Source organism: Pipistrellus hanaki (genome assembly GCF_964339955.1).
Source record: "Pipistrellus hanaki genome assembly, chromosome: 2".
Taxonomy (NCBI): domain Eukaryota; kingdom Metazoa; phylum Chordata; class Mammalia; order Chiroptera; family Vespertilionidae; genus Pipistrellus; species Pipistrellus hanaki.
This window is the reverse complement of record NC_140504.1, coordinates 106,498,741-106,522,489: the sequence shown is the minus strand read 5'-3', so window position 1 is coordinate 106,522,489 and position 23,749 is coordinate 106,498,741. Positions and strand designations below refer to the sequence as shown.

General features: G+C 50.3%; 1 protein-coding gene across 6 annotated transcripts in view; it reads right to left on the bottom strand.

Moving 5' to 3' along the window:
- Nucleotides 1–493: 493 nt before the first annotated feature.
- NUP210 (nucleoporin 210) overlaps nucleotides 494–23,749 on the bottom strand; it is a 134,715-nt gene continuing 111,459 nt past the window's right edge. For 3 of the 6 annotated variants that reach the window (XM_084872407.1, XM_084872406.1, XM_084872411.1), the window contains 14 exons: nucleotides 22,963–23,043; nucleotides 22,356–22,487; nucleotides 20,935–21,093; nucleotides 19,011–19,102; nucleotides 16,849–17,023; nucleotides 15,336–15,511; nucleotides 13,133–13,353; nucleotides 10,866–11,002; nucleotides 8,789–8,912; nucleotides 7,537–7,683; nucleotides 5,696–5,946; nucleotides 4,899–5,115; nucleotides 3,240–3,500; nucleotides 494–1,834 (listed from right to left, as the gene is read on the bottom strand). In XM_084872407.1, the coding sequence (XP_084728533.1) occupies nucleotides 1,734–1,834; nucleotides 3,240–3,500; nucleotides 4,899–5,115; nucleotides 5,696–5,946; nucleotides 7,537–7,683; nucleotides 8,789–8,912; nucleotides 10,866–11,002; nucleotides 13,133–13,353; nucleotides 15,336–15,511; nucleotides 16,849–17,023; nucleotides 19,011–19,102; nucleotides 20,935–21,093; nucleotides 22,356–22,487; nucleotides 22,963–23,043 (2,274 nt within the window). In that variant the 3' untranslated portion in view covers nucleotides 494–1,733. The remainder of the gene's footprint in view (nucleotides 1,835–3,239; nucleotides 3,501–4,898; nucleotides 5,116–5,695; nucleotides 5,947–7,536; nucleotides 7,684–8,788; nucleotides 8,913–10,865; nucleotides 11,003–13,132; nucleotides 13,354–15,335; nucleotides 15,512–16,848; nucleotides 17,024–19,010; nucleotides 19,103–20,934; nucleotides 21,094–22,355; nucleotides 22,488–22,962; nucleotides 23,044–23,749) is intronic. The other 3 variants (XM_084872408.1, XM_084872410.1, XM_084872409.1) reach the window with 3 other exon arrangements.

Genomic DNA, 23,749 nt, shown 5'->3' with positions numbered 1-23,749 from the left:
AGTTGCCCACAACGCAGGGAATTAACAGGGAAGTGTCCAGACCATAGAGGTCAGTGAGAGAACTGGCTGAGCAGAGGTGCTGGTGACCCTGGGAAGATTAGCCTTACAGGAGAGTGAGGTGGAAGCCAGAGTGGCAGGAAGAAAGGAATAGCTGGCAGAGGGAAAGGTGCTGAGGAGAGAAGGTGGAGTTGGCACTCGGTAACATGCAGATGTGTGGGTAGGGCTGTCATGTGCTCCTACAAGGAAGGCACCTATGGGGGCCCTGGGCTGGTAGTTGTGAGAAGACACATGGCCGCATGCCCTAGCCACCGGCTGGTCCCTTGGAGGCAGAAGGGAGGCCTTGGGGGCCAGCCAGAGAAGGGAGATGTAGCACAGAAGTCTCAAGGGCAGCAAAACAGAGCTTCTTCCCAAACCCATGTAACCAGAACAGTCACCAGGGCCTGGGCCACTTCCAGGCAGGACTCATGTAATCCCGGCAATGATCACACAACTCTTAAGAAATTATAGTGAGCTTTATTAAATAAACCAAGTAGAAATATACCTGTTTACATCCAAGTTGTCAGTTTGAGCTCAAGTAATATGCAAGGCACAATTCTTTCTGTCTCCAGTTTTACAAAAATAAATCACAGACCAACCCCAAAGGACTGAAGTGGATTCACACTGCATCTCAGAGTCAAACCAGACTCCACACACAGTGCCTACGTGAGACTAGCCCTGGGGTGTGCCTCTAGGTCTACCTGGTGCAGGGCAGAGGGCTGCATGGCGGAGGAAGTGAGGGACTGGGAAGGAGGGAGAACGGTCCCCTCTTGTCTTCTCCCAGCCCCTCACTGGTCTGGCTGGGCTGCACCTGCTGGAGAGCTGCCTGGAGAACCGCTGGTAGGACAGAGGCTCAGATCTGCTGAGGTGTGACTGTAGAGGCTCAGATCTGCTGAGGTGTGACTGTCATACAAAAGGAGGGACAAATAACACTGGGTTTTTGTGCTTGGGAATATGAAGGCTTCTCCAAAAGAACACAAAGATTCCTGACTCCAAAGATATTTCCTAACGATGATTCCAAGGTTCCTGTGCTGACAGAGAACTGGGACATCCCCAGGGAGGCGAGGCTGAATCCAGATGTTTCCACAGGTTAGGAAACAAAGAAACACAAAGGCCAGCAGTCTATTCACAGTGGCCCAAAGAGGGGCCCAAAGTAGCCTGGCTGGTACTCCCTGCTGTATCTCAGCATTCCAGTGAGGCTGCGTGGGCTCAGGGTCCCACTTGCTGTGGTCCTGAGGCTTCTGGTGCAGTAAATGGGGCAGGCATGGGCATCTGTCATTCACTTCCCTCATTTCCTAGCAGGAGCCAGAATAGGGGAAAAGCAATTTCCACAGGAGGTGGGGGTGGGGAAAGCCCCCAAAATAAAAAATTAAAAAGACCTTTCCCTGAGACCACTGCAGTAGCATCATCTACAGACAACTTCTAAATAGAGTCTGGCTGTTTGAAGTCTGAGAAGGGAGTGATTGTAGACTAGGAAAATGAAACCCTAGACAACCAGGCATAAAGGGAGGGACAAGTCAGAAAGTCTTCGCCTTTGCAAGACTGAAGTAAAACAAATTTTGATATATCAGCAGCAGCCAATGAGCACAGTCTAAACTAAAGCTTAGAACACATGAGCAGTGGGACTGGGCTGGGGCTGGGCAACAATCAGGGGCTTGTTCCAGGCTGGCGCCACAGGACTGCCTCTGGCCCAATGACTAGTGGGAGGTGTAGGCAGGGCTCCACAGCCCTGAGGGAGGGCTAGCTCGGCGACCAGGAGGCAGTGCAACAGAAGGCATCGGGGATGAGGCAGCAAAATCTGGGTGAAGAGAGAGACACGTGAGCAAGAGCCCAGGGAAAGGGTCACTCCAGAGATTTCTCTGAACAAAGGTCACCAAACACCTCCTAAATGAGTCCCAGGTACCTCCTAAATGCGTCCCAGGCACATCCTAAATGCACCCCAGGCACCTCCTAAATGCGCCCCAGGCACCTCTGGGCCATAGACTGAATCCACTGGGGGCTCACTGAGCTGACCCTAGGAAGGAAAGAGAGCAGCTGGATATGCAGAGAGGCCTAGTGTGTGACTCCTGACCTCCCAGACCTCCAGCAGAGTCTCAGGATGACAGAGAAGCATCTGGCCCATGGTACATGCAGGAAGGGGCTGTCCAACTGTGCAGGAACAGCCCCTGGCAGAGAAAGGTACTTGAACAGACTAGAAAGTGAGCAGAAGGTTGGGATGTCAGGGAGATAATACAAAGGCCCAGGGGTGGCTCCAGCAGCCAGCGTGAGTGGGTAGGAGTGGTTAGAAAGGGCACCTGGGGTGGGCAGGGAGGTAGTGAGGAGGTGTGTTAGAAAGGGCAACTGGGGGGTGAGGGGGAGAGAAGGTATGTGTAGAAAGGGCACCCAGGGAGGGTGAGAGGAGAAAGGTGGTTAGAAAGCGTGAGCGACTCTGGTTAGCCTACCCGAGTTACAAAGCTAGTGAGCTGTTGACCATCCTATGCCTTTCACAGGCATTAGTTCGCAGACCTAGGAGGAGCCTGCTTGGAGACTGTGACTCTGGAATCCAGCGTGCATGTGGGAACTGGCTATCCTGGAAATGCACCTATATACAAAACTGTGTCCTCTGTCAAAAACTTCACAGAGCCCTTGAACCTAGACATAGTCAGTAGACACAGGTCAGGATTTCCTGTGTGGAGGAGAGAACCCTTGAATGGGAATCAGGAGACAAGGGCTGCTGTGCACAGCTGTGCAGAGTGGGTACTGCACAGTTTCAGGGACACCACTTACCCAGAGAGGTGCTTCCTGGAATTGTGCAGTCTCCAGGGCTTCAGTGCCACCAGAGACAATAGGATTGTTAAGAGGAATGGAGTTGTTGCCCACCTGGAAATCCCTTATCAGGACTACCCAGGATCCTTGTCTCTGAGTCCATCAGCCCAGCCCCAGCAGATGGGAGCCAGGCCTAGAGTGCATAGCTGCAGAGACAGCACTCCCTGCCACTGGCCCTTCCACCTTGCCCAGCTCCATCTGCAAAAGCTCTCCTGGCCCAGGACCCAGGACCAGTGTCTGAGCGCATGGTTCTCTCCCATGAGCTCCCAGAGCTGCCTCTCTTTGTGCCCAGCACCATGCCTGTTGAGACACAAGGTCTAGGGTCTCAACTGCCACTTCTCCCCAGGACTCCTCTTCAGCCCAGTTCTGACTACCTGGGCTTTCAGGGGGCTACTCACAGTGGGAGCTGTGCTGAGGGCTGACTCTGTGGGACAGGGCTGGTGGGGTGGTGAACTCCCGGGGAGCACAGATCGTGTGGTAAGCTGCAAGACCGAATACGTGGATGATTAGAGCAGGATGGGCATGGGGGTGCAATCCAAGGGACACAATGTGGCCGGTCTCACCTATGATCATGACTGCGGTCCCAGCCAGTAGGGCAAAAAGCGTGAAGAGCATGACTTGGTAGGAATCCAGGAAGTGCTGGAAGAGGCCGGCTCCATCTGTGGGCAGGGAAGAGACCAGCTTAGCACACTGCCCTGGAACCCTTGAGGGTCTGTGTGCATGGCCAGAGAGAAAGGGCCTGCTCAAGGTCAGGAGCAGTGTCTGGTCCATGGGGCTGTCTCCCCGTGCTCTGACCCCTTCCACTTGGGCTGCCTGACCCGCCCTGTTCCTCCAGACAGTCTGCCTCCTTGAGATGCCCTCCTCATGGAAAGGCCCCACACTGCTCAGCAGGAAAGCTGAGGGTACAACAGGCCTGTTTAGGGGAGTTAGGGAGGGAATGGGCTGCCCAGGATCAGCCATGCCGCGCCCAAAAGCAAAGCAGTACTGAAAATGACAAAGCGTGAGTTAGCACCACAGCAGTGGAGGAGGATCAAGGGCAAAGGCCCTTTATAGGGACACCACTGCTCTCAGAGCTGAGGCTTCTGCCCCCAAACCTGCACATGGCCCCAGGGTCTCTGACTACATAATCCTCCCCGGCCGCTCATCCTTCTAGACTTGGCTGAAGCAGCCCTTTGATCTGGAGCTCCTCCCAGCAGAGGGGAAACTGCCCCTGTGTGCTGCCCCATCTCTAGAACCATTCCTTCTTTCTATAGTTGGGATCTCTCTACTGGGGTTGGTAGTGGGAGGGATGGGGGAGCGTTTTTCAGGCTTCTGCCAGCATGGGCTCTGGAACACAACAGGTGCAGAATTAACACATTTGTTCGCTAATGAGCACCCTAACTGTATGGAGGGGCCTGTTCTAAGTGCTGTCCTCACATACTTCTAGTGGGGAGAAGGGCAACAATCACTACACAATGGCACCAGCTACTGCAGGCTCGCAGCTGGCAGCAGTGCTGAGGAAGCATGCAGGTAAGGGTGTTTGAAGTGAGGGTTGATGTTCAGATTCTAGAAGAAGGTGCCATTGGAGAAAAGCTTTAAAAGAAGTGGGGGTTTTGGCCAAGGGGAAAACAGCATTCAAGGGTGAAGGAACAGCAAATGCCAAGGGCTTTAGTTGGGAGCTGCACATGTTCCAAAAAACAGGAAGGAGGCCAGTCTTCCTGGAGCAAGGTGCACAAAGGGGAAATGAGCCATAAATGGATCAAGAGGGCAGGCCATCTGAGGCCTTAGGGGACGTTGGAGGGACTTGGGCTTTATCTCCCAAGGAGATGGGAGTCATGGCAGAATGCTGAGAGTAGGAGGGGTGCAACCCAATCACATTTTAACAGGCTCCCTCTGGCTGCTGTGTGGAGAATGGACTGTGGGAAGCACAGTGTGCATGACCGCCCGAATGGACGACTTGCACTTTGTGGGACATTCTGCATTTTTATTCCTCCAGTTCCTACTCTTTCAGGTTTCCACTAACACCCAGGGCAACTCCAGACACCCAGGTCCATTCCAGCTATTGTCCCATGACTCACAGGGACCAGGCCCTCGGCGATCCATCACAAAGGCCACGGTCACTGGGATGGTGACAGCTTGGCTCGTCATAGGACTGGAGAAGGTCAGAGTGGTAGACAGAGGTCCCTGGCTGCCAGCTGCAGGGTCTGAGATGCCAACAGTGTACGTAATAGAGCTGGGCGGCCCCACAGACTTTTCCTTCTCGAAGACCAGCACTGCTGGGGATTCCGATTTCACCTGGGAGAGATGTCAGGGTGGGAGGTAAGCACCTCACTGCTCCTATAAAGCTGGAGGTGGGGACCTCGCCCAGCTCCCGTGGCCAGGGCATTCCTGAGAGCACACCACCTGCCAAGCTAGGGGAGGAGCACACTGTAGACCGTGCAGCTGTTTGTAAGGCAAGGAGAGGTCCTCATCATTGAATTTTAGTCAAGTGCTCTTTTAAACACGCTAAACTGACAAACACCCACCAAACACAAACTTTCAAGGGAAGTAGTCTGGAGCCCAAATAATGGTGGATTCCCAGGAGCCCAATCCCAGGGCCCAGCAGACCCACCATGAACAACACATCCCTGTCTGTCTCTCTCTATTCAGCCATGTTGGCTGCCCTGAGATGAGACCAGCAGGCATCATAATAACCAATACAATTATATAGGCTAATAGAGACCAATAGTGCTATGGGAATAAAAGGATAAGAGTATTAGACATTTTCTTATTTTTAATTTTAAAAAGAGGTGATGTAGGATTTCCATGTACCACTTAGCCCTCTCTGTCTCCTGGTCCTTCCTCATGCCCTAGGCTTGTTGTTGATGCCACTTACCTCCAGGTTCTCCAGAATCTCCATGGTACCAAAGACCTTGACCTCAGAGCTGGTGTAATGGTTGCTCAAAAGGATTTCAGCCTGGTCAGTGTACAGTCCTGGGCTGAAGGGCACCTCAACCCCAACCTGTTCTCCGGAGAAGTGGCTGCCCCGGAGGGAGGCTGTGACCAGCAGTGCTGTCTTCTTCATGCTCAGGTGCTTCAGCTGCTTGTCTGTCAGTCTGTGCATCATGGCCGAACATAGGTACCGTCCTGTGGAGACAAGGGTGTTTCACTTTGTCCCTTTTCCCACCCATGCTCTAATGCTATTCCTTTCCCCGGCTTTTTTAACTGGAGAATTCCTACTCATCCTTTAGAGCCCAGGTGAGGTGTCACTTCCTCTAAGGGCCTCCTGGGAAGTCCTTCATCAGTGTCTTCAGCCCATTGAATACCCTTTTAATGCCCACCACTCTCCCTCACTGTTTCAGTATTCTCTACTACCCAGATCCCCATCGGATTGATGCTCTCTAGGGCAGAAACACCTGGTCCAGTTCTGCAGGTGGGCCCAGCCAGCCTGGCTCAGAACAGGGTGACAGAATGGTGAACAGCAGACTGCATCACCAACACTGGGCTGCAGGGTGCAGCTTAGGGCCACAGGTGCAGTAAGAAGTTCTGCAAAGGCATTAGTTAGGATTATTTGGTATCACCTGTCCTTCATGCCTGACCCAGAGAGATAATGAGCTAAACAGACACTTTTAAGCGATGCCTTGGAAAGCATCCTGAACCTCAAACCTGAACCTGGGTTAGGGTCCCTTCAATGTGCATGCCAGCCAAGTGCCCCTAGAGGAGTCCTCCCATGCCTATACCAGCTAAACACCCCTAGATGAGTCAGTTTTTGTGGTTCCTGCTTCTCCAGGTCAAGTGGCAATAACATCACTCTCCTTGGGGCTGTGTCTTTGAGTAGCCAGGGCCTGGGACTGCTGGGTGCCTACTCTGAACTAAGCCCTGAGCTTAGCACACATGTGTGCTCTCATGATGTATGTCCTCTTTTCAGACAGTGGCTTGGGTGCCGAAGATGCTTTGGTGTTGCAACCAGAGGGACAGAGTTGCAGAGTGAGTGCAAGAAAAGGAAGCCCCTATCCTAAGCCACTGGGAGCTGCAAACTGAGCTTATGGCCTGCTAACTTCTCCTAGGTAAGATTGGGCTGCATATTCTTTGAAAGAACTGAAAAATGCTCACTGGTCATCAACAGTCATCATCATAACACTGGCAGCTACCATAGGGGACTCAGGATATGTGTGGCATGTAGCAGGAATTATCCCTTGAACCCTCACTGCACCCTAGGGGCGTACCCCTTTTCTGAGACCTGGGAGGTGATGCTCAACATGATTTGGCCAGCACACCTAAGGCAGGTAGCCACTCCTGCCTATGATGCCTGTCTTCAGTTCCATAGCTCTAATTATTGACACATTGCATGGCCCTTGATTATTCAGTAAGTACGTTCTATCTCTCTCTGGTTTGCTCCTCTCAGAGCCTTGACCTGCAGGTAGAGCAAGCAGGTGCCACCCTCCCCATTTTATGGAGGCATGCAATCTCAACACTTATAGGCTCTGAGCTGGGAAGAGCAAAAAAGTAATCGAGCTCAGGGTTTCCAACTTTGAACCATGTCCTGTCTGCTGGAGTAGGTGGTTGCTGAAAATAGCCATGACCCAGCACAGGAATACAATGAACCACAGAGGCAGAGTGACAGCATCAATCCTCCTGAAAGACTGCCCCTCTAGACAGACAGCCATAGTGAGTCAAATGCACTGAAGGCAAACCCTCTGTGCAAATTATTTCCACTTTCAACCCCTGGAGACTTACCTAGGGCTGCATCGAATGCTGGTTCTATAGTGAACACGTCATAGGCCGGTACATTGAGGACATCTTGCTTGAACTGGACCTGGCAGCTGATGAGGGATTCTGGACAAAGCTTCTTGATGACTTCCACCTGGGCCACAGAACACTCACCTAGAGATGGGGAGAGGTTAAGAAGGGCCGGGCCAGGCCTGCCGATCACCACACTTGGCCCATCAAGGCCTCTACACCTGCCCTGAAGAGCCCCAAGATGAGGGAGCAGGGAGACAGGCACATGGAGGCTAGCCAGGCCACAAAATGGCACCTGCACCCCAAATGCCTTCTAAGAAGAGCCCCTAGGATTCTCCAAAGATGACAGAACAAGGTGACAGAATGGTGAACAGCAGACTGCAGATCAAGCTGACTCAGGGTGCAGCTTAGGGCCCCAGGTGCAGTAAAGGCATTATTTAGGATTATTTAGGATTATTAGGTGTCATGGTTTATAAAAGCTAAGGACACGTTTTACAGAGGATAGGGATCATTCTGAATCTCAGGCAATTTCAGAACAGAATTTCAGCATTTGTTCTAGAGCGTGGGTCTAGGAGCATGGGATGTGGATCTGTCAGGCCTGCTAACATGTGTCTGTTCCTGTCAGTGGGGAAAATGGGTAATTGATATCTGGACATCAGGAGGGCAAAAGTTCCCCTTTGCTCACTGGCACCAAGGTAGGAAGAGATGCAATAAAGATGTCTCATTAATTAGAATAAAAACAGTTCTGATTAATTCCATCTAACTTAAAAAAAAAAACACAAAAAACCTAATTGATGTATTTACTTCTGGATGCTGCTGTCCAGAGCTTTCATGAGCAGGGGATGGGATGGGATGTTCTGTGTGTAACTTGGGACAGGTATTCACAAAATGCCACGTTTTCGATGAGGCCTGCTAAGCCATTTCTTTCTGGGATTAGTGGTGGTCATTGTGGCTTTCTGTATCTGCTGCCCTAGGGCTGAAGTATCATTCCAGCTAAGAAACACAGTTTCTGGGTGCCAGGCTCTTTTAGGAAGATTATTTTCATGGCTTCTCCTTGCGGATCACTCAAGATTTCTAAAACACTGAAAGGAGCAGGCCATCTGGGGTTAAATGTTCTCTCTGGAGCTGGTAAGCATTTGAGTAGGAAGAGCACACGAAACCCCAATATAGGGGCATAAGAAGCCCCCTTCCCACTCCTCGAGTCTGGCAAGGCCCTACCCAGACCACCCGAGTCCTGCTCACTCCCTACCTCTCAGGTTAGAGCTTCTGTCTCCCACGGTGACCATCACTTTGAAGGTTGTGACATCCTGGAAGCTGTTCTGGACAGGGTGGATGTGATGGGCTTGAATCCTTTGAGGGATGCCAACTACTAGCTAGAAGGAAGCCAAGGGAACTTCACTGAGTGCAGCACTTTTATCTCAACTTGTGACCTGGGATGCAGGGACTGCCCATTTCACAGGTGATAAAACCAAGGCTCAAAGCTTAAATGATGTGCTGGAACAGGTCAGACTCCGTAGCCCAGTGCTCTCCCATTGAACAGGAGCAGGGTGCTGAAGAGCAGGCCTGAATTGGTCATCAGTCTGGTATGGGCTGTGGATTTTGGCTCCTGTGATAGGTATTACCACTTCTCTGTTCATACATTTGGTTAATTAATCTTTCAGCATTTTGGAGATAGGGCCAGGGCCTCAACCCCACTCCCCTGTTGTCTGGTGTGCCCTTCCTGTTCCCACCCACATTCAAGTCTTCAAGAACCATCTCTGTGCTATAAACTCCATCTCCATTTCCAGTTTTTTGCCCTGGAGCTCCAGACACAAATACCCAGCTGCATCCCCCTGAGGCCCACCTGGAGGAGCTCAAACTCATCATGCCCCAAAGTCACTCATCATCTTCCCCCAACTGTCCTCCCCTTCTATGCTCCCTTCTCACAGCAAAGGACCATCTACCTCATCACCCAATCCAGACCCTGGGGAGTCATTCCCAACACCTCCTTCTCCCTCATCACCTACTTTTAAATAGTCACCAAACTTTGATGACCCTACCTCCTGAATCTCTTCCAAAGTCATCTTAGTTTCTGCCCACCCAATGGTGCCAGCTGGGGGCCCATCTTTGGTCTCCTGGCTGCTTACTTTGCAGCTACTCCTCCTCTCTTGGGCTCTTACACTCTGTTGGGCACCAAGTGATGGTTCCAACACTTACCGTTGATCCATGTCACTCTTTGATTAAAAAAATCCCTGATGAACCCCTTCTGCACCTAGTATAAGCTTCAATCTCTTTACCCTGGAATAGTAACAGTACAACTAATACCTACTGAGCATCTGCTACATGCTGAGTACCATTCTAAGTGCTTCCCACATACTAACTCATTATTCTGCATCCCCATTTTACAAATAAGAAAACTGAGGCATGGGAAGATTAAATAACTTATCCAAGGTCACACAGCCTCTCAGCGGGTGGTCCAGCTGGGATTTAAACTCAGGCAGCCTGGCCCCAGAGCTTACATACTTAACCACTCCATGGAAACTAATGGAGTTCATGATCTAATGCAATCCCAATGCAAGCCTCCATTCCCCCTCATCCTATATTCCAGCCACCAGGACTGGGCTCTTGAACCCTGCACACATTTGTCTATGCCATGCTCTCTCTGTCAGCATTCCTTCCCCAGCTCCCCACCCTTGACCACTCTAAGTAGCTCATTCCAGGAGAGCACAGCTTTATTAGTCCCCAGGTGCTTCTCCCTGCACCCAGCTGGCCCAAACTGCAGAGTTGCAGCACTAACGGGCAAACTCCTGGGTGATGCTGCTGGAGTTCATACAGGCAGACTGGCTCTAGGGATACACTGGAGTGCAACCAGATGCTCTCACTGATTCATTCTCAACTGGAGACAAACAGAAGAGAGAGCAGTTTTGTTCGTCTCCAGAAAGACTCAAAAGGCCACTTGCTGGAGGAAGTTTAACTTTGCCAAAATCACTAGGCTGGCCTGCCCACAGCCACAATGCCCAAGAAATACCCGATAGGGCATTCCTGCTCTTCCAGGCACATCGTGAATCAAATGAGAGAAGGAACAACCCCAGGAGATTGCCTCTCATCATCACTCCATTTTAACATGGCGAGACAGAGGCCGGAAATGAAAAGACACTTGTCCCAATCCCAGAAGTGGGTGGCAGACCCCAAACTTATTACTCCCAGAGCTTGACTGCCTCCCAAGACACTGACAGTTATTTCTTAGAGAAAAGAGAATCATTCAGTACTGAAAACTGAAAGTTCCACCCCAAGAAGTTCAGCTATGCCTCTCAGGCCACTGAGCCATGTGTGTCCTTGAAACCCACCTCCTTGTAGGTTCTCAGGTGCCCAGCAACATCATAGTAAACCGTCACGGATCCTGCATCTTGAGCAACGGCCACTCCCGTCTTGGGGTCTATGTGGAGGATGCTGTTGTCTGAGGAGCTCCAGGTTCCAGAGAGCCCTGGGGAGGAAAGCCCCAGACATCACCTATCTTTCCCACATCTGACACACCTGCCAAACCCCACCTCACCTGGCGATTGTGCCAGTCTTCACGCTGTCCTGCCCCACACTCCACATCTCATCTCTCTCAGGATAGAAACTGTGCTCTGCCTGCCTCTGCCTCTGCAGCCTGGCTCACCCATTCCCCTCTTGTTCCTGGCTGCAGCCACCTGGAACCACCAGCAAGTTCTACCACACCTGCATATTGAACAACTGTAGCCCTGCCAGGAAGGATCCTTGGGTCCCTCCCATCCCCCCCCCCCCCCCCCCCCGCTTGTCTCTCAGTCATTCCCCCGTCCTGAGATAACCTGGGTGCTGGTCCTCCAGGCCCCATCCTCTACATGCTCTTCTCCACAGCACTGTCCCTGGCCCCCATTATTTATCAGTCCCTTTTGACCAAACAAAGCAGGTGTCAGGCTAAGAACTGTCAAAAGACAGTATTTCTTAATTAAAAGTTAATCACATCCTATATAAAAGCCTAATATCCTAAGTGTCAGGTTGCCCATTCAACCAATCGAAGCGTAATATGCTAATGATATGCTAAAGCTGCTCAACTGCTCCCATGATGTGCACTGACCGCCAGGGGGCAGATGCTCCAACAGATAGGTTAGCTTATTGCCGGGGTCTGGCTGATTGGGACTGAGCAAGACGGGCTGGACATACCTGGAGCCCTCCTGTGGTCTCTCCCTGACTGGTCAATTCCCCATATCCCTCCCTGGCCCCGATTGTGCACTGGTGGGGTCCCTTGGCCTGGCCTGTGCCCTCTCGCAATCCAGACCCCTTGGGGGATGTCAGAGAGCCAGTTTCAGCCTGATCCCACAGGCCAGGCTGAGGGATCCCACTGGTGCATGAATTCATGCACCGGGCCTCGTTATATAATAAACTAGAAAGACCTAGGGAGGAAAGTCCCAGATGTCACCTATCTTTCCCACATCTGACACACCTGCCAAACCCCACCTCACCTATTTATATGATAAACGAGGCCCGATGCACGAAATTCATGTACGAGTAGGGTCCCTAGGCTGGCCAATGATCATGACTGATCTGTGGGGCCCCCAGTGGGACAATCAACAGATGCCCATTGGCATCCGCGTTGGCCAGCCTGATGCCTGCTCATCAACTCCGCGCCCCCCCCCCCCCCCGCTGGTTGTCTCCCTCTGTGGGGCAACTGACGGGGCAAGTAGGGGCCCCTGTGGCACCCCCTTTGGTTGGCCTGGGGCCTGCGGGCTAGGGGCAGTTCCTGTGTTGAGTGTCTGCCCCTGGTGATCAATGCATGTCATAGCGACCGGTCATTCTGCTGGTCAATGTGCTGTTTGGTCAATTTGCATATTAGGCTTTTATTATATAGGATAAAATTAAAAACTGAACAACTACAGCCTATTTATGGCAACTTATATTTGCTTTTCTTTAGAGGCAGTGTTTACCTTCCTTTTAAAAGGAATTTAATTAGGTAAAAGAAAAAATAGCCAATTAAAAAATTTAATCGATAATTGCATAAATGTACAGGTGGCATGGGAAAGGCTGAAATTTGGAAGTCACTAAACTTGCCCAATAGCTATTCTTTGCTTAGGTTTCCTTCTAGAGGCATGCTGGCCACACAATAGCTGCCAGTATAAAACTAACCAAACAAAACATTCAGTTCCTCAGCTGCATTAGTTTCATTTCAAGTGTTTACCTGCTAGTGGCTACTGAGTCACTGTAGACATAAAGAGCTTCCGCGCTGCCAGAATACTCCTGGACAGAGCTGCTTCAGGGCAGGGGTGGCAAAGGGCCATATATTTAGGGCTGTGTGTGCCCAAAGGTCTCCAATGCCACCATCCAAACTGAAAGTTGGGTGAAAATGGCTACTGACAACAAGTAAATGAATGGGTGTTGCTGAGTTCCAATAAAATTTTATTTGCAAAAAACAGGCAGCAGGCTGGCTGTGGCCCAAGGTGGTAGTCTTCTGACTCCTGTTCTAGAGCATTATCCAGATTCTATTTGTAGGTCTCCCACAGCAGGAAGCTGAGCACCTCTGAAGGAGACCACTCCCATCTTTTTGAGGGCCCGTGTCTCACAAGGGAGGGTTGCCTTTAGCCAGTGTCTCTCTTACCTTCTCGGCTGACCAGAACAGTGGCCAGACAGAGGATGTCCCCCACCACCACCGCTCCAGTCAGCTCCGGAGAGATGGCATGTAGGACGGGCAATGGGACAAAGTCGAAGAGACCTGAGTGCTCTGTGTCCCACACACTGAGCAGCGTCAGGCCCACACTGATGGTGCGGAGGATGCAGGTGTTGTTGGTTGTGCCCTTCCCGATTTGCACAAACTCGTCTCTAGGCACAGAAGGGATACGAGGGCTGTCAATATCAGGAAAGAGCCCTGACTTGAGGGAGACATGCAGCATCAAGTCCTCAGCTGGGCAGTGCTTTTTGCTGAGCAACAGCCCCAGATATCACTCTGAGGCCCAGCCACCTAGCAGGTGCTCCAGGTAAGAAAGCACCACAGGCCCAACAAGCTTGCCCTCACCTCATCTTCTGGAGGAACCTGCAGCCTCAGCCAGGAGCAGCTGCAACACCACCAACACTATGGAAGGAAAAGGAGAGGCCTAGAGAGAAAAGTGGCCTTCAGAGTGCTTTCGACAGGAAGTGGGCATGTCCTGGGGAGGCACAGACTGCTCCTTGTGATGTGGCTTGAACAAGTAAAGTACCCTCTGCACTCTCATCTGTAAGATGTGCATAAGAATGAACCCTTGTCACAGGCTTGGTATGAGCACCAAACCAGATGAGCAGCGACAAGTGCTTAGGCTAGTGCCTGGCAACAGTTCAATCCACACTGGCCAGTGTTGTCCAGTGCGAAGGCTTGGACTGGGAGGCTGTAGGTTAAGGCCCTGGCCTCATCACTTCCTTCTGCCATACCTTCTGACTCCTGAGCCTGACTGTTCTCTTAGAGAGAGGATCCTACTACCAAAGGGCCAGTGTGGCTTCTGCATGTAGCTAGGGACTGCCACACCTGGCTCCACCTCCTACAGGGCAGCCTGCACCCCAGACTAACAGATGTCCATACTGTGTGTGTAAAATTCCACAGCTGGCAGAGGCCCTTACACCCACAGCCTCAGTTGCCATATTCCCCTCTTGACAGGTGTGCAAAAAGAGGTCTGGAGAGATGACCTGCCTTGCCCAAGCTCACACGCCCCATAAAGAGCATAGATGGGCTAAACCGGATCTCACTCTAAACCCAGGTTATCCCACCATGCCATACCTCCAGAGTCTGGCCTTGGGTGTCTTAGCAATAGGGGATACATTTGTTGCAGGTCACCTAGAAAGGCCAGGCTGCAATGGTCATCAGAGCCTGGACTGTTTTCCGTGCCCCCGCTCCAGTGCTGCCTGGAACTTCCCAGGCCTATCCCACCCTATTGGTCTGATGGTGTTCTTTCCTCCTCTGAGCTGGGACTACATCCCCCTAGGCAGTAGTGCTCAATCTTTATGGTCTTGTAGAAGCCTCATTAAAATAGAGATCATTGGGCCCTGGCAGTATCATTTCTAAGAGTTCTCCAGTAATGCTGATGATGCTGATCAGGGAACCACACTTGAGAACCATCTATCCCACGGACTCAGGAGTTTTAGTAGGCCTAGACTGAAGTCAGCCCCTCTCTTCACACATTTGGCCCGAGGCTGCAGTTGTATTTCCGAAGAGTCATCCAAAAAGAATTACACTTGGAGTTGGGATTCAAGCCTCACTTCCTGGCTGTGTGACCTTTCTGGGTCTCAGCAAATGGGTCATGGTGAAGAATGAGATGTCAGTAGAAGAGCCTGCACTCAGCCTGCAGCCAGTGAAAACCTAAGCACTCAAAGGTGTGTGCCTCACTTGCTTTGACCAACTTTTGTGAGTCCATAATTGGTGGTGTGCATCCATGGATTACAGGGCCAAGACATGCACAGGGCTGTCTACACCTCCCTTGCCATCCAGATTTCAAAGGTATACAAAAATCTTCTATAAACTCTCTAACTGCAAACCCCCACATTTATGTTTTGCTTCCTGTCCATCAGGGAACAGCTCCACCCAATAACATCCTGCCACAGAGCAAACAAAGGCTCCCAACCACACTCCCTCACTCCTCCTGCATCTGGGCCACGCCTGGTGCTTCCTCTGGTGGCCCTTTGAGATAGGCATACACCCTCTTCCTAGAAACTCTAACAAAACTTTTCTTTCAATGCCATTAGCTTCTTCGTGTTGTCATCAGTTACAACTACAAATTAAATGTCGATACAATCAAGACATAACTTTGCATAAGAAAAGAGCAGCACCCACATCCTACCTGTTAGTTGCAAAGTTGAGGACAGAATTGTGAGCATGGAAAACATCTCCGGAGTTGTCATGGAAATGAACAGTGAAGGTCACAGTCATTCCCAAAGGCAGGGCAGCCAGAGCCTCATTGTTCCAGGTGTGCAGGGCAGGGCTCAGGGAGACCCTCAGGTAAGACACCGGAGCCACCTTAAGGACAATAAGCAGATACGGCAACTACTGTGTTGGTGAACCCACATCCCAAGAAGGAGATGCTTGTCCCTAGCTGGTCCCCATCTCAGGGAGGACTGGGGGGCCGACCAACAAGGAACAAAGGCCTTGCTCCCCAGTGTCCCAATCTAGTGACAAGGTTCCCATCTCCCTACACAGTGATCCAACTTAACCCACAAAGTTAAAATCTATGACTTTGAAAAATTAGATCATTATTCACGTTGCAAAGATATCCTGGACTTTGACTGTTCTGTCCTCAGAAGCCCAGGCTATATGGCATTTAAAGTAGAAATGCTGCCTGCTTGTGTTGTAGAGGCAGCGTTGAGTGGAGACCCTGCATACCTGAAGCTGCTCCAGGGAAAGGACCGATGGGGAAAAGAGAGAATGATGAGGTTTGGGAGTGGGAGCCCAAGAACCTGAGCTCAGTAAAGATCAGTCTTGCTTCTCTAATTCCAGGTGAAATCTACCCTGAACAAAAGCTGGCTCCCCAAAGGCCTGACTTCTTTGATAGCGTTCAGAGGTGCAGTGACTGGTACACAGCTGGTGGAAGTCACTTACACTCACTCAGAAACTGGGGTGCAGCTTCGCTGCCAGGCACTCACCTTGAAACAAAGAGACATTACTTAAGGAAGTAGGCCTGCAACCCAGGGGAAATTTAAACATAAAAATGGTCATGCACTTCCTGTTATCTAGGATTTAGAGATGGCAGTGATGAGATAAGAAATATATCACATTAAGATAAACCCCAGGGATATTCAAGGAGAAATTCCCCTAACTAAAGTGGGACCCGGGAGGCACTATGATGTGACCAGAGGGCACAAACCTGAGCCAGGCCGAGGCAGGTCAGTACCCAGACTGACTCTCAACCACTGTGACCTTGAGAAACTCAATTCCACTCTGGATCCTGGTTTTCTTACCCATAAAACATATCACCTACTTCTCCAGGCTGCTATCGGTATCATGTAATGAACTGTGGGTCATGGTTCAGTGACACTTACCATGTGCCAGGTACCGGCTGCCCAATCCAGATCCTGAGGTGCCAGTTCTAGCAAATCACAGGACTGTGCTGCACCTCAGTTTCCCCAATTATGAACAAGCTCATTGCACTCTATAATTTCTAAAGACCTCTGGCTTGGACAGAAGATGCTGTAGCTTTTTACCTGCGACCTTTGCCCCTGGCTATTCTGAAATAAATTCTTAATAAGATTTCTCAGCTGCAGAGGAATATATTCACTTTTTTATACTTGCAAGGGGATAAATATTACCTCTGCACTACTGCTTTTATTACTCTAAAAAGGAGAATAATGGGACCCTACCTTTACTGCAACAATGATGGTCTGGTTGGCCCCAAAAGGCTCTTGGGCAGTCACTTCAATGGTAGAAGTCCCAATAGTGGACCCTGACACCAGGAAGCCTTTTTCATTAATGTGCACGATGGGAACCTTCTCGAGCCCATTCAGGACACGGTAGCTCAGAGATGCTGAGCCATCCCTTTGGAAAACAAAACAGAGCTGTTTACATGTGGGCAGCCTGCCTCTTTAGTCATTAACAGGAAACCTGATTTGGAAAACCAAAATTTCCAAGGAAATTATCTTTTCCCACTCTTCCAAAAATAGCACTTCACATGGCCAGTCAACAGGGAAACAGACACCACAAGGGCATTTTCTTTCATCAGCCACATGGGGCATTTACTGTAAAATTTCAGCCTGGTGTGGCAGAAAGGAGGGAGGAGCTCTGAGTAGGAAGAACCTGAAGGCAGTCCAATCACCCTGCAAATAGCGTGAACAGGAAGCAATGTCCTATTTCCAAGGCGAAAACAGAGTGAAATGAGCTACTTGCTCAGAAAATGATCTGTAAAGCCATTGACATCATGTACTAAGTGGAAGACAAATCCTGCAGCATTCCCATCCCTTATACACTCATTAACATCATAAAGAAAGGAAGGTGTGGTACCCTAGCCCCAAGACTCTCCTGAGAGGACTTTAAACAAACTCTGCCTCAACTTTCAACCCCTCATCAGCTTCTCCTCTTAACCTGCAGAACTCCTATGCATCCTTCAAATCCAGCTCAAGCATCTCTGTGACATGTCTTCCCTAACTCTTCATATGGAAGGCCCTTCTGTGGGTTGTGGCTTGAACATGAAACTTCATTTCATTTTAGCTCTTATCATGCTACCTTTTCCCCAACAGATTCCTTAAGGACACCGTGTGTCATCCACCTCTGTTCCTGGAGCCTGGCACAGAGCCTAGCATTTAGAAAATCTGGCTGAATGAATACCCTGTGTATGTGTTTCATGGAACATGTAAGTGCTCCTATGGTCCTCACTGCCCCCTATCTTGCAACAGCATTCCAATCCAAGTCATGACTGCCAAAGGCATCCACTTGAAATGCAAGGTAGGAATTACCTTTGCAGAATGCTTTAAAAGGTGTTTCTCAAACGTTAATGTATATGCCCAGTGCCAGAAGATCCTGTTAAAAGTGCAAGTCTGGGGTGGTGCCTGAGATTTACATTTTCTTCTCCCTCCTCTCCCCCCCAATTGATTAAATATATATATATATATATATATATATATATATATATATATATATATATATATATAATTTATTTATTTATAATATATATATATTATAAATAAATAATATATATATATATTATTTATTTATTTATTTATTTATAATATATATATATTATTTATTTATTTCAGAGAGGAAGGGAGAGAGATAGGAACATCAATGATGAGAGAGAATCACTAATTGATTGCCTCCTGCATGCCCCCTACTGGGGATTAAGCCCACAACCTGGGCATGTGTCTTGACCAGGAATCGAACCCTGACCTCCTGGTTCATAGGTCAACGCTCAACCATGGAACCACACTGGCCGGCCCCACTGAATTTTTTTAGACAGAGTTGAAGGAATGGAGGTAGGAAGAGGAAAGAGTGAGAAAGAGAGAAAGAGAAAGAGAGAAAAAGATCATTGTGAGAGAAACATCGATTGCTAGAGAAACACTCTAGCAAGTGACCCAATCTGTGCCAGGGATTGAACCTGCAACCTAGATATATGCCCTTGACTGGGAATTGTACACGCCAGGACCTGAGATTTGCATTTTGACATGATCCCAGTTGATGCCATGCAGGTTTGTGGACTGCACTTTGAGTGGCAAGTGTTGAAGATACACAGGATTTGGAAAATTTAACACTTCTAAGTTGGTGCTTTCCCCCCTTTGAAGTACTGGATTTCAGCAGCAGACAGTTTCTGGGCCACGAGGAGGAGAAGAGGGCCTGCAGGTCTAAGTGATGAGGAAGAATGGGGATGTCCACACAGAGAAGGAGAAATGTGAGGCCACACCCATTTAAAAGGCAATGCCAAGAAAGATGCCCAGTGTACCCCAGGCAGCCACAGCTGCTGACAACTTCGATAAACGAGTTACTGGACCAAGCAAGCACAGATTCATGACCTTGCTAAAAACCAGTTGTGTACCTGTTTGTCTGAAGCTTTATAAATGAGTTGGGTGACATTAGTATTTGTTCTGCTTCTATTCCCGGGTTCAGCAGCATCAGCTTTTCAAATACCTAAAACAGAGGTACATTTTATTTCCTATGATATACTGGAATCACGTCTCATATCTGCTGTTCTCTCAGCAGGGAGAGCAGAGTGGCGCACAGATGAGAAATTGCTGCCAGTGAGCACCTGTCTAGCTGGTGATGCATTGGTGAGGGCTGACTGCTAGGGGACACCAGAGGTGGGATGAGGGAAACAGGCAGGTGCATGCTGGGCACCCAGATGGGAGCTGCTTTACAGAGCCAGGGGCATGCTCAACCTCAGTTCCCGGGGGTGTGGTTGAGGGGGGAGGGTGTACCGGGATATATGTGCAAAAGGGAAAATGGCTAATGGCACTGACTCAACCTCACTGTCAAAGATACAACAGGGAGTGGTGGGGCCTGTGGCAAACTAGAGAGCACCGTGCTGTTAAAGGGAGGATGCTTCTCACCTCCTGCTGATTTTGCATATGGCAAATGCATGTCTTCAGATGAGCTGCATATTGGATTTTTATACAAAATCTTCCTATTTTTAAATGTTGGCAACAAAGAAAAAATTGTTTCAAAGCACTAAGAGAGCCAAAAAAAACACATCTGTGGGCTGGATCCAGCTTCTCTAAGTTTCTGCTGCACTCAAAACTCCATCAGCTGTCAATGGGGGAAACCAAGGCAGAGAAAAACTGGAAGCTGCAATGCCCGTCTTTAATCCCATGACAGGTGCTAGAACTTCATTCTATTTTAACTAAGAAGAACATGTACTCATGTGTTTATGTATCTGCATGTATCTGTGTTTCTGTGCACATAAATCTTATCTGTTGTCCGTGCCTGTGCACATACGTGTGCTGGTATCTGTGTACAATGCTCATGTGAGGCAAGTTGAGGGGAGCTGGCAAACAGGCATTTCCTTCTTTGAAAAACTACTTCCTCACCCCTACTGGGGTATGTGCCTGGGTTAGAGATGGTTCGCTTCTCCGTGAAGAGGGGGTTTGAACCCATAATAGTTGGGGGGTGCTTTCAGTTTTTCTTTGTCATTTAGGAGTAGCTGAGCCCCAGATCAGCAGAAGAAGGTCCTTAAAGCTAAAAATGCTCTTCAGAGTATCAACTCTCCAGTTTGACAGAGGGGCCCATAAGGGCAAAGGAGGCAGAAGAGTGGGTTGGAGAGATGCGGAGGCTGAGACTGGGTGGGAGGAGGGCTGCTGGTCTGGCTCCTGAATAGGTTGTGTACCCTTGAGGGCTGTGAGCATATCACCTCCCTCTGAAGTGGGGGCTCATCTGTGAAGTGATGGGCCACACCATCTCCCAGGCAACCCCCAGGGCTCACCACCCACTTACTGGAGCTTGAAGGGACGCTCACCCTCACCGCTACCTCCCCACCCCCGTGAGGCCCTAGGCTCACTGTCAAGGCAGCTCTTGCCCTCAGGCTACGGGAGTTCTGGGAAACATGTCTAGCGGTCAGGTCCTCTAAGTGCATTTGCAAAATAATTATATTAATGCCCGACTGAAGACTATTTTCCAGCCTTTTCCTCCCATGAAAGTCTTCATGACTTTTTAATTTGGGAACACATCAAGCTATTTCAGACCCCCAGGTCTTTGGCCATGCAATTCCATCACCTGGCCCACCAGCCAACTCCTCCCTCCCTGAAATGCCCTTCCTCTGTTAAACTCTCAGGCAGCCACATCTCTGGGCTCCCAGAGTATCCCATGCACCCTGACCCCGACTCCAGCAGACTGAGAACTGCTCAGGGCAGGGCCTGCCTGTGGCAGTGGAAGGGCAGACATGTACCTTTTTGGCCCCTGAAGACAAGGGCACTGGGATAGCACTTACTCTCCCTCTCACATGTGCTTCCTGCCCACCTGGCCTTTACCTGGATTTGGATCTCATCAGAGAGTTCTTTGGCGAGGCCGTGCAGCTGCCCAGCTGTGGGGTCCAGAGCCTTGACCACCACCCTCAGCCCGGTCCGGCCTCTTACCCGGCCGTGCACAGTCATGGCAAAGTTGTATTGCGACGGGAGCTGGAGTGACGCCTGGGACAGACACCAAATATGTTTTCAGGGAGAGCCCCAGAACCCCAGCATCTCCAAAGGGCAAAGCCAGACAGAAGCCCCAGACTGTTCTCAAAGGCTGCTGCCTTCTTGCCCTGGTCAGACCTGCTGACCCCAAGTGTGCAGAATGCAGTCACCTAGGACGAGCAGAGCGCCCCATACTGAGTTTCCGTGTTCATTCATAGGTGAATGCAGAAAATTCTGGGTCAACCCACCTCAGCCAGCATTTGCACGCAGGACTTCTCAGAGCCTTTAGTTTGTGGAGGTGGTTATGAATCACCTAGAGGGTCTCTAGGCTTGACAGTGTTTTCCTGCAGAGCCCTCTGTTATGATGTCTGTGAAGAAGTCATGGCCCATGTACCATGGAAACTGCCTGGGGAAGTGCTGGCACTGTGGACAGGACCCTGGCCTACTGGGTGGCCTGGGGAAGGCATCACCCTATACTTGATGAGCTTTTGGAAGCTTCTAGGAAACTCCATCCCTGGGCCTGGCTCCTCTCCTTCACAGACCCTTCCCTCACTATTCATGGATAAAGCAAGAAGGACTATCCCAGAACCACTTCCCACTAGGGTCCTGTACACCCACGGCCTAACTGGGATGGCAGCCTGGAGTCACCAGGCCTGACACCCAGTTCCTTCTCCCCACTGGCTCACTGGGCAACCCTAGGTGAGTCCCTTCCCAAGTATGAGTTCCCGTTAACACAAGAGAGGTTTAAGTAAGTTATTTCCAACACTTGCCAGCTCTTAGATCTGAAGAAGGCAGAGGTCCCCCCCATGGAGAGTCTTTCGGATAGACCAGGAGAAAACCCCAGGGCTTCTAGCATCATCTCAGAAAATGGGTAGAAGGTACAGCTTAGCAACCCTATGACATTCTAGGACTTTTTTTTGGCTCCCCCACAAGGCTGTAATTTTTGTTGCCTTCTGTAGTAGGTTAGCCATAAACTCCTCTATAGTAGTTAGCAAAAATGAGCCTCAAATGAAAAGGGTTGCACACATAGTCCTTGAGCACTATGAGGAGGATTGCTAGGAGACCATATTCCCAAATAAGGAATGAGAGTTGAGAACATACATGGGGGAGAGAGAGTGGTGAGTGCTGGGAGGTGTCTCGAAGAGCCTCAAGACAGAGAGCAAAGGGCTAGGACTGGCCTCGTATGAAGGTGCAGACCTTGTGTTCAGAGCTGGGAAGAACCCTCTGTGCCCAAATTCTGGCCTTGGATGGAAAGGAGGTTCTGGGCAGGTGCTTACCTCATGGTGTCGCCCCCGGATGTCCAGGATGTCCCTCTTGGTGACCGACCAATGGAAGGTTAGGCCTGGCACAGCATTGCCAAAGGAGAAAGGGTTCTGGCTGTTGGTGATTCCAGTGATGTAAACAGGCATCTGTGGGGAAATACCAGGCCTGTGACCAGCAGAGTCCCACTTCCAGGAGCACTCCTGGAATCCCTGGGCACTGCCCCATCTGCCTCTCTATTGCCAAGGGACATTGGTATCTCCTTTGTGCAACATGAACTGTGTCGACTCTGCCATCACCAGAGATGGGGGTTGTACCGGTTAGGAAGGTGTGACAGAAAAGCACCCCCCTCCCCATCCTTTTTGAGCTGTGGGCTGTATTTCACCTTGGCTGAGAGACTTCATGTCTGAAATGACCCCTAGACCTCTCAGGACCTGAAGTCCCCAGAAGCCAGTACACCCTGTCCGGAGTCCTTGCCTGTGCTCTCCTCTCTTCATCTTGTAGGGCCCCTGCTCCTAGCAGTGGCTCCCCTAAGCTCATCCTGAACCAGAACTCAGAGCCCCACACCTTCCAGAGGCTGCTCAGACAGCACAGAGGGGAGGGGCTGGAGAGGGGCCACCTTACCTGGGTCCCTGTCCTCATCCGAGTGATGGGGGCTCGGATCCTCACTGCCTGCAGGAGCTGCACCTCCACCTCCACGAGATCCTGGAGAAAGAGTTTTGGAGCTCAGGTGGGCTGAGGATATGACTGTGCTAGCAACAGTGGTTTTGGGAAGGGACCCCTCTAAGGTAGGAGGCTTCCACCGAGGCCCGCTCAGAAGGCATCCACAGGATGTCTAGCTCAATACTTCTCTTCCAGAGGTGGCTTAGCTTTGTAGGTGGCTCACCTCACATGGACCTGGTCACTGCCTCTCCCACTCCCTGGGGGAGAGCCCGGTCCTAGCCTGGCTCTCTGAGCCTACAGATCTGTTGGATCCAGGTGCTCCAGGTCAGCACTGCAGAGACTTGGGGGCAGTGACTGAGGTCTGTTCTTCTCTAGGTTGGGAAGCCCTCACAGTACAGGTCTCCAGACCCTCCCAACTCTCAACTCCAAATCCAGCCTGTTGCTCTCTCTGACTGAGCACAGCAGATGGACAAATGAAAGAGCCAGGCAGAGTCTGATAAGAGCAGATTTTACACCCTCCTTCATTCTGAACTTTATTCTCCTATAAACCTGGCCAAACTTTATTGGCTTCTTCATAGTACTGCTGACCCATGGTGAGTATTGCTAATAAGACCCTAAGCCCTCACACTGAGCCCATCTCCTGTATCTTGTGATCTGGGCTAATGCCTGGTACATAGTAGGTCCCAATAAGCCCTTATTCTCTTCCTTTCCTTTATCTTTCTCATTAATTGGTCTCTTGCCAGTCCTC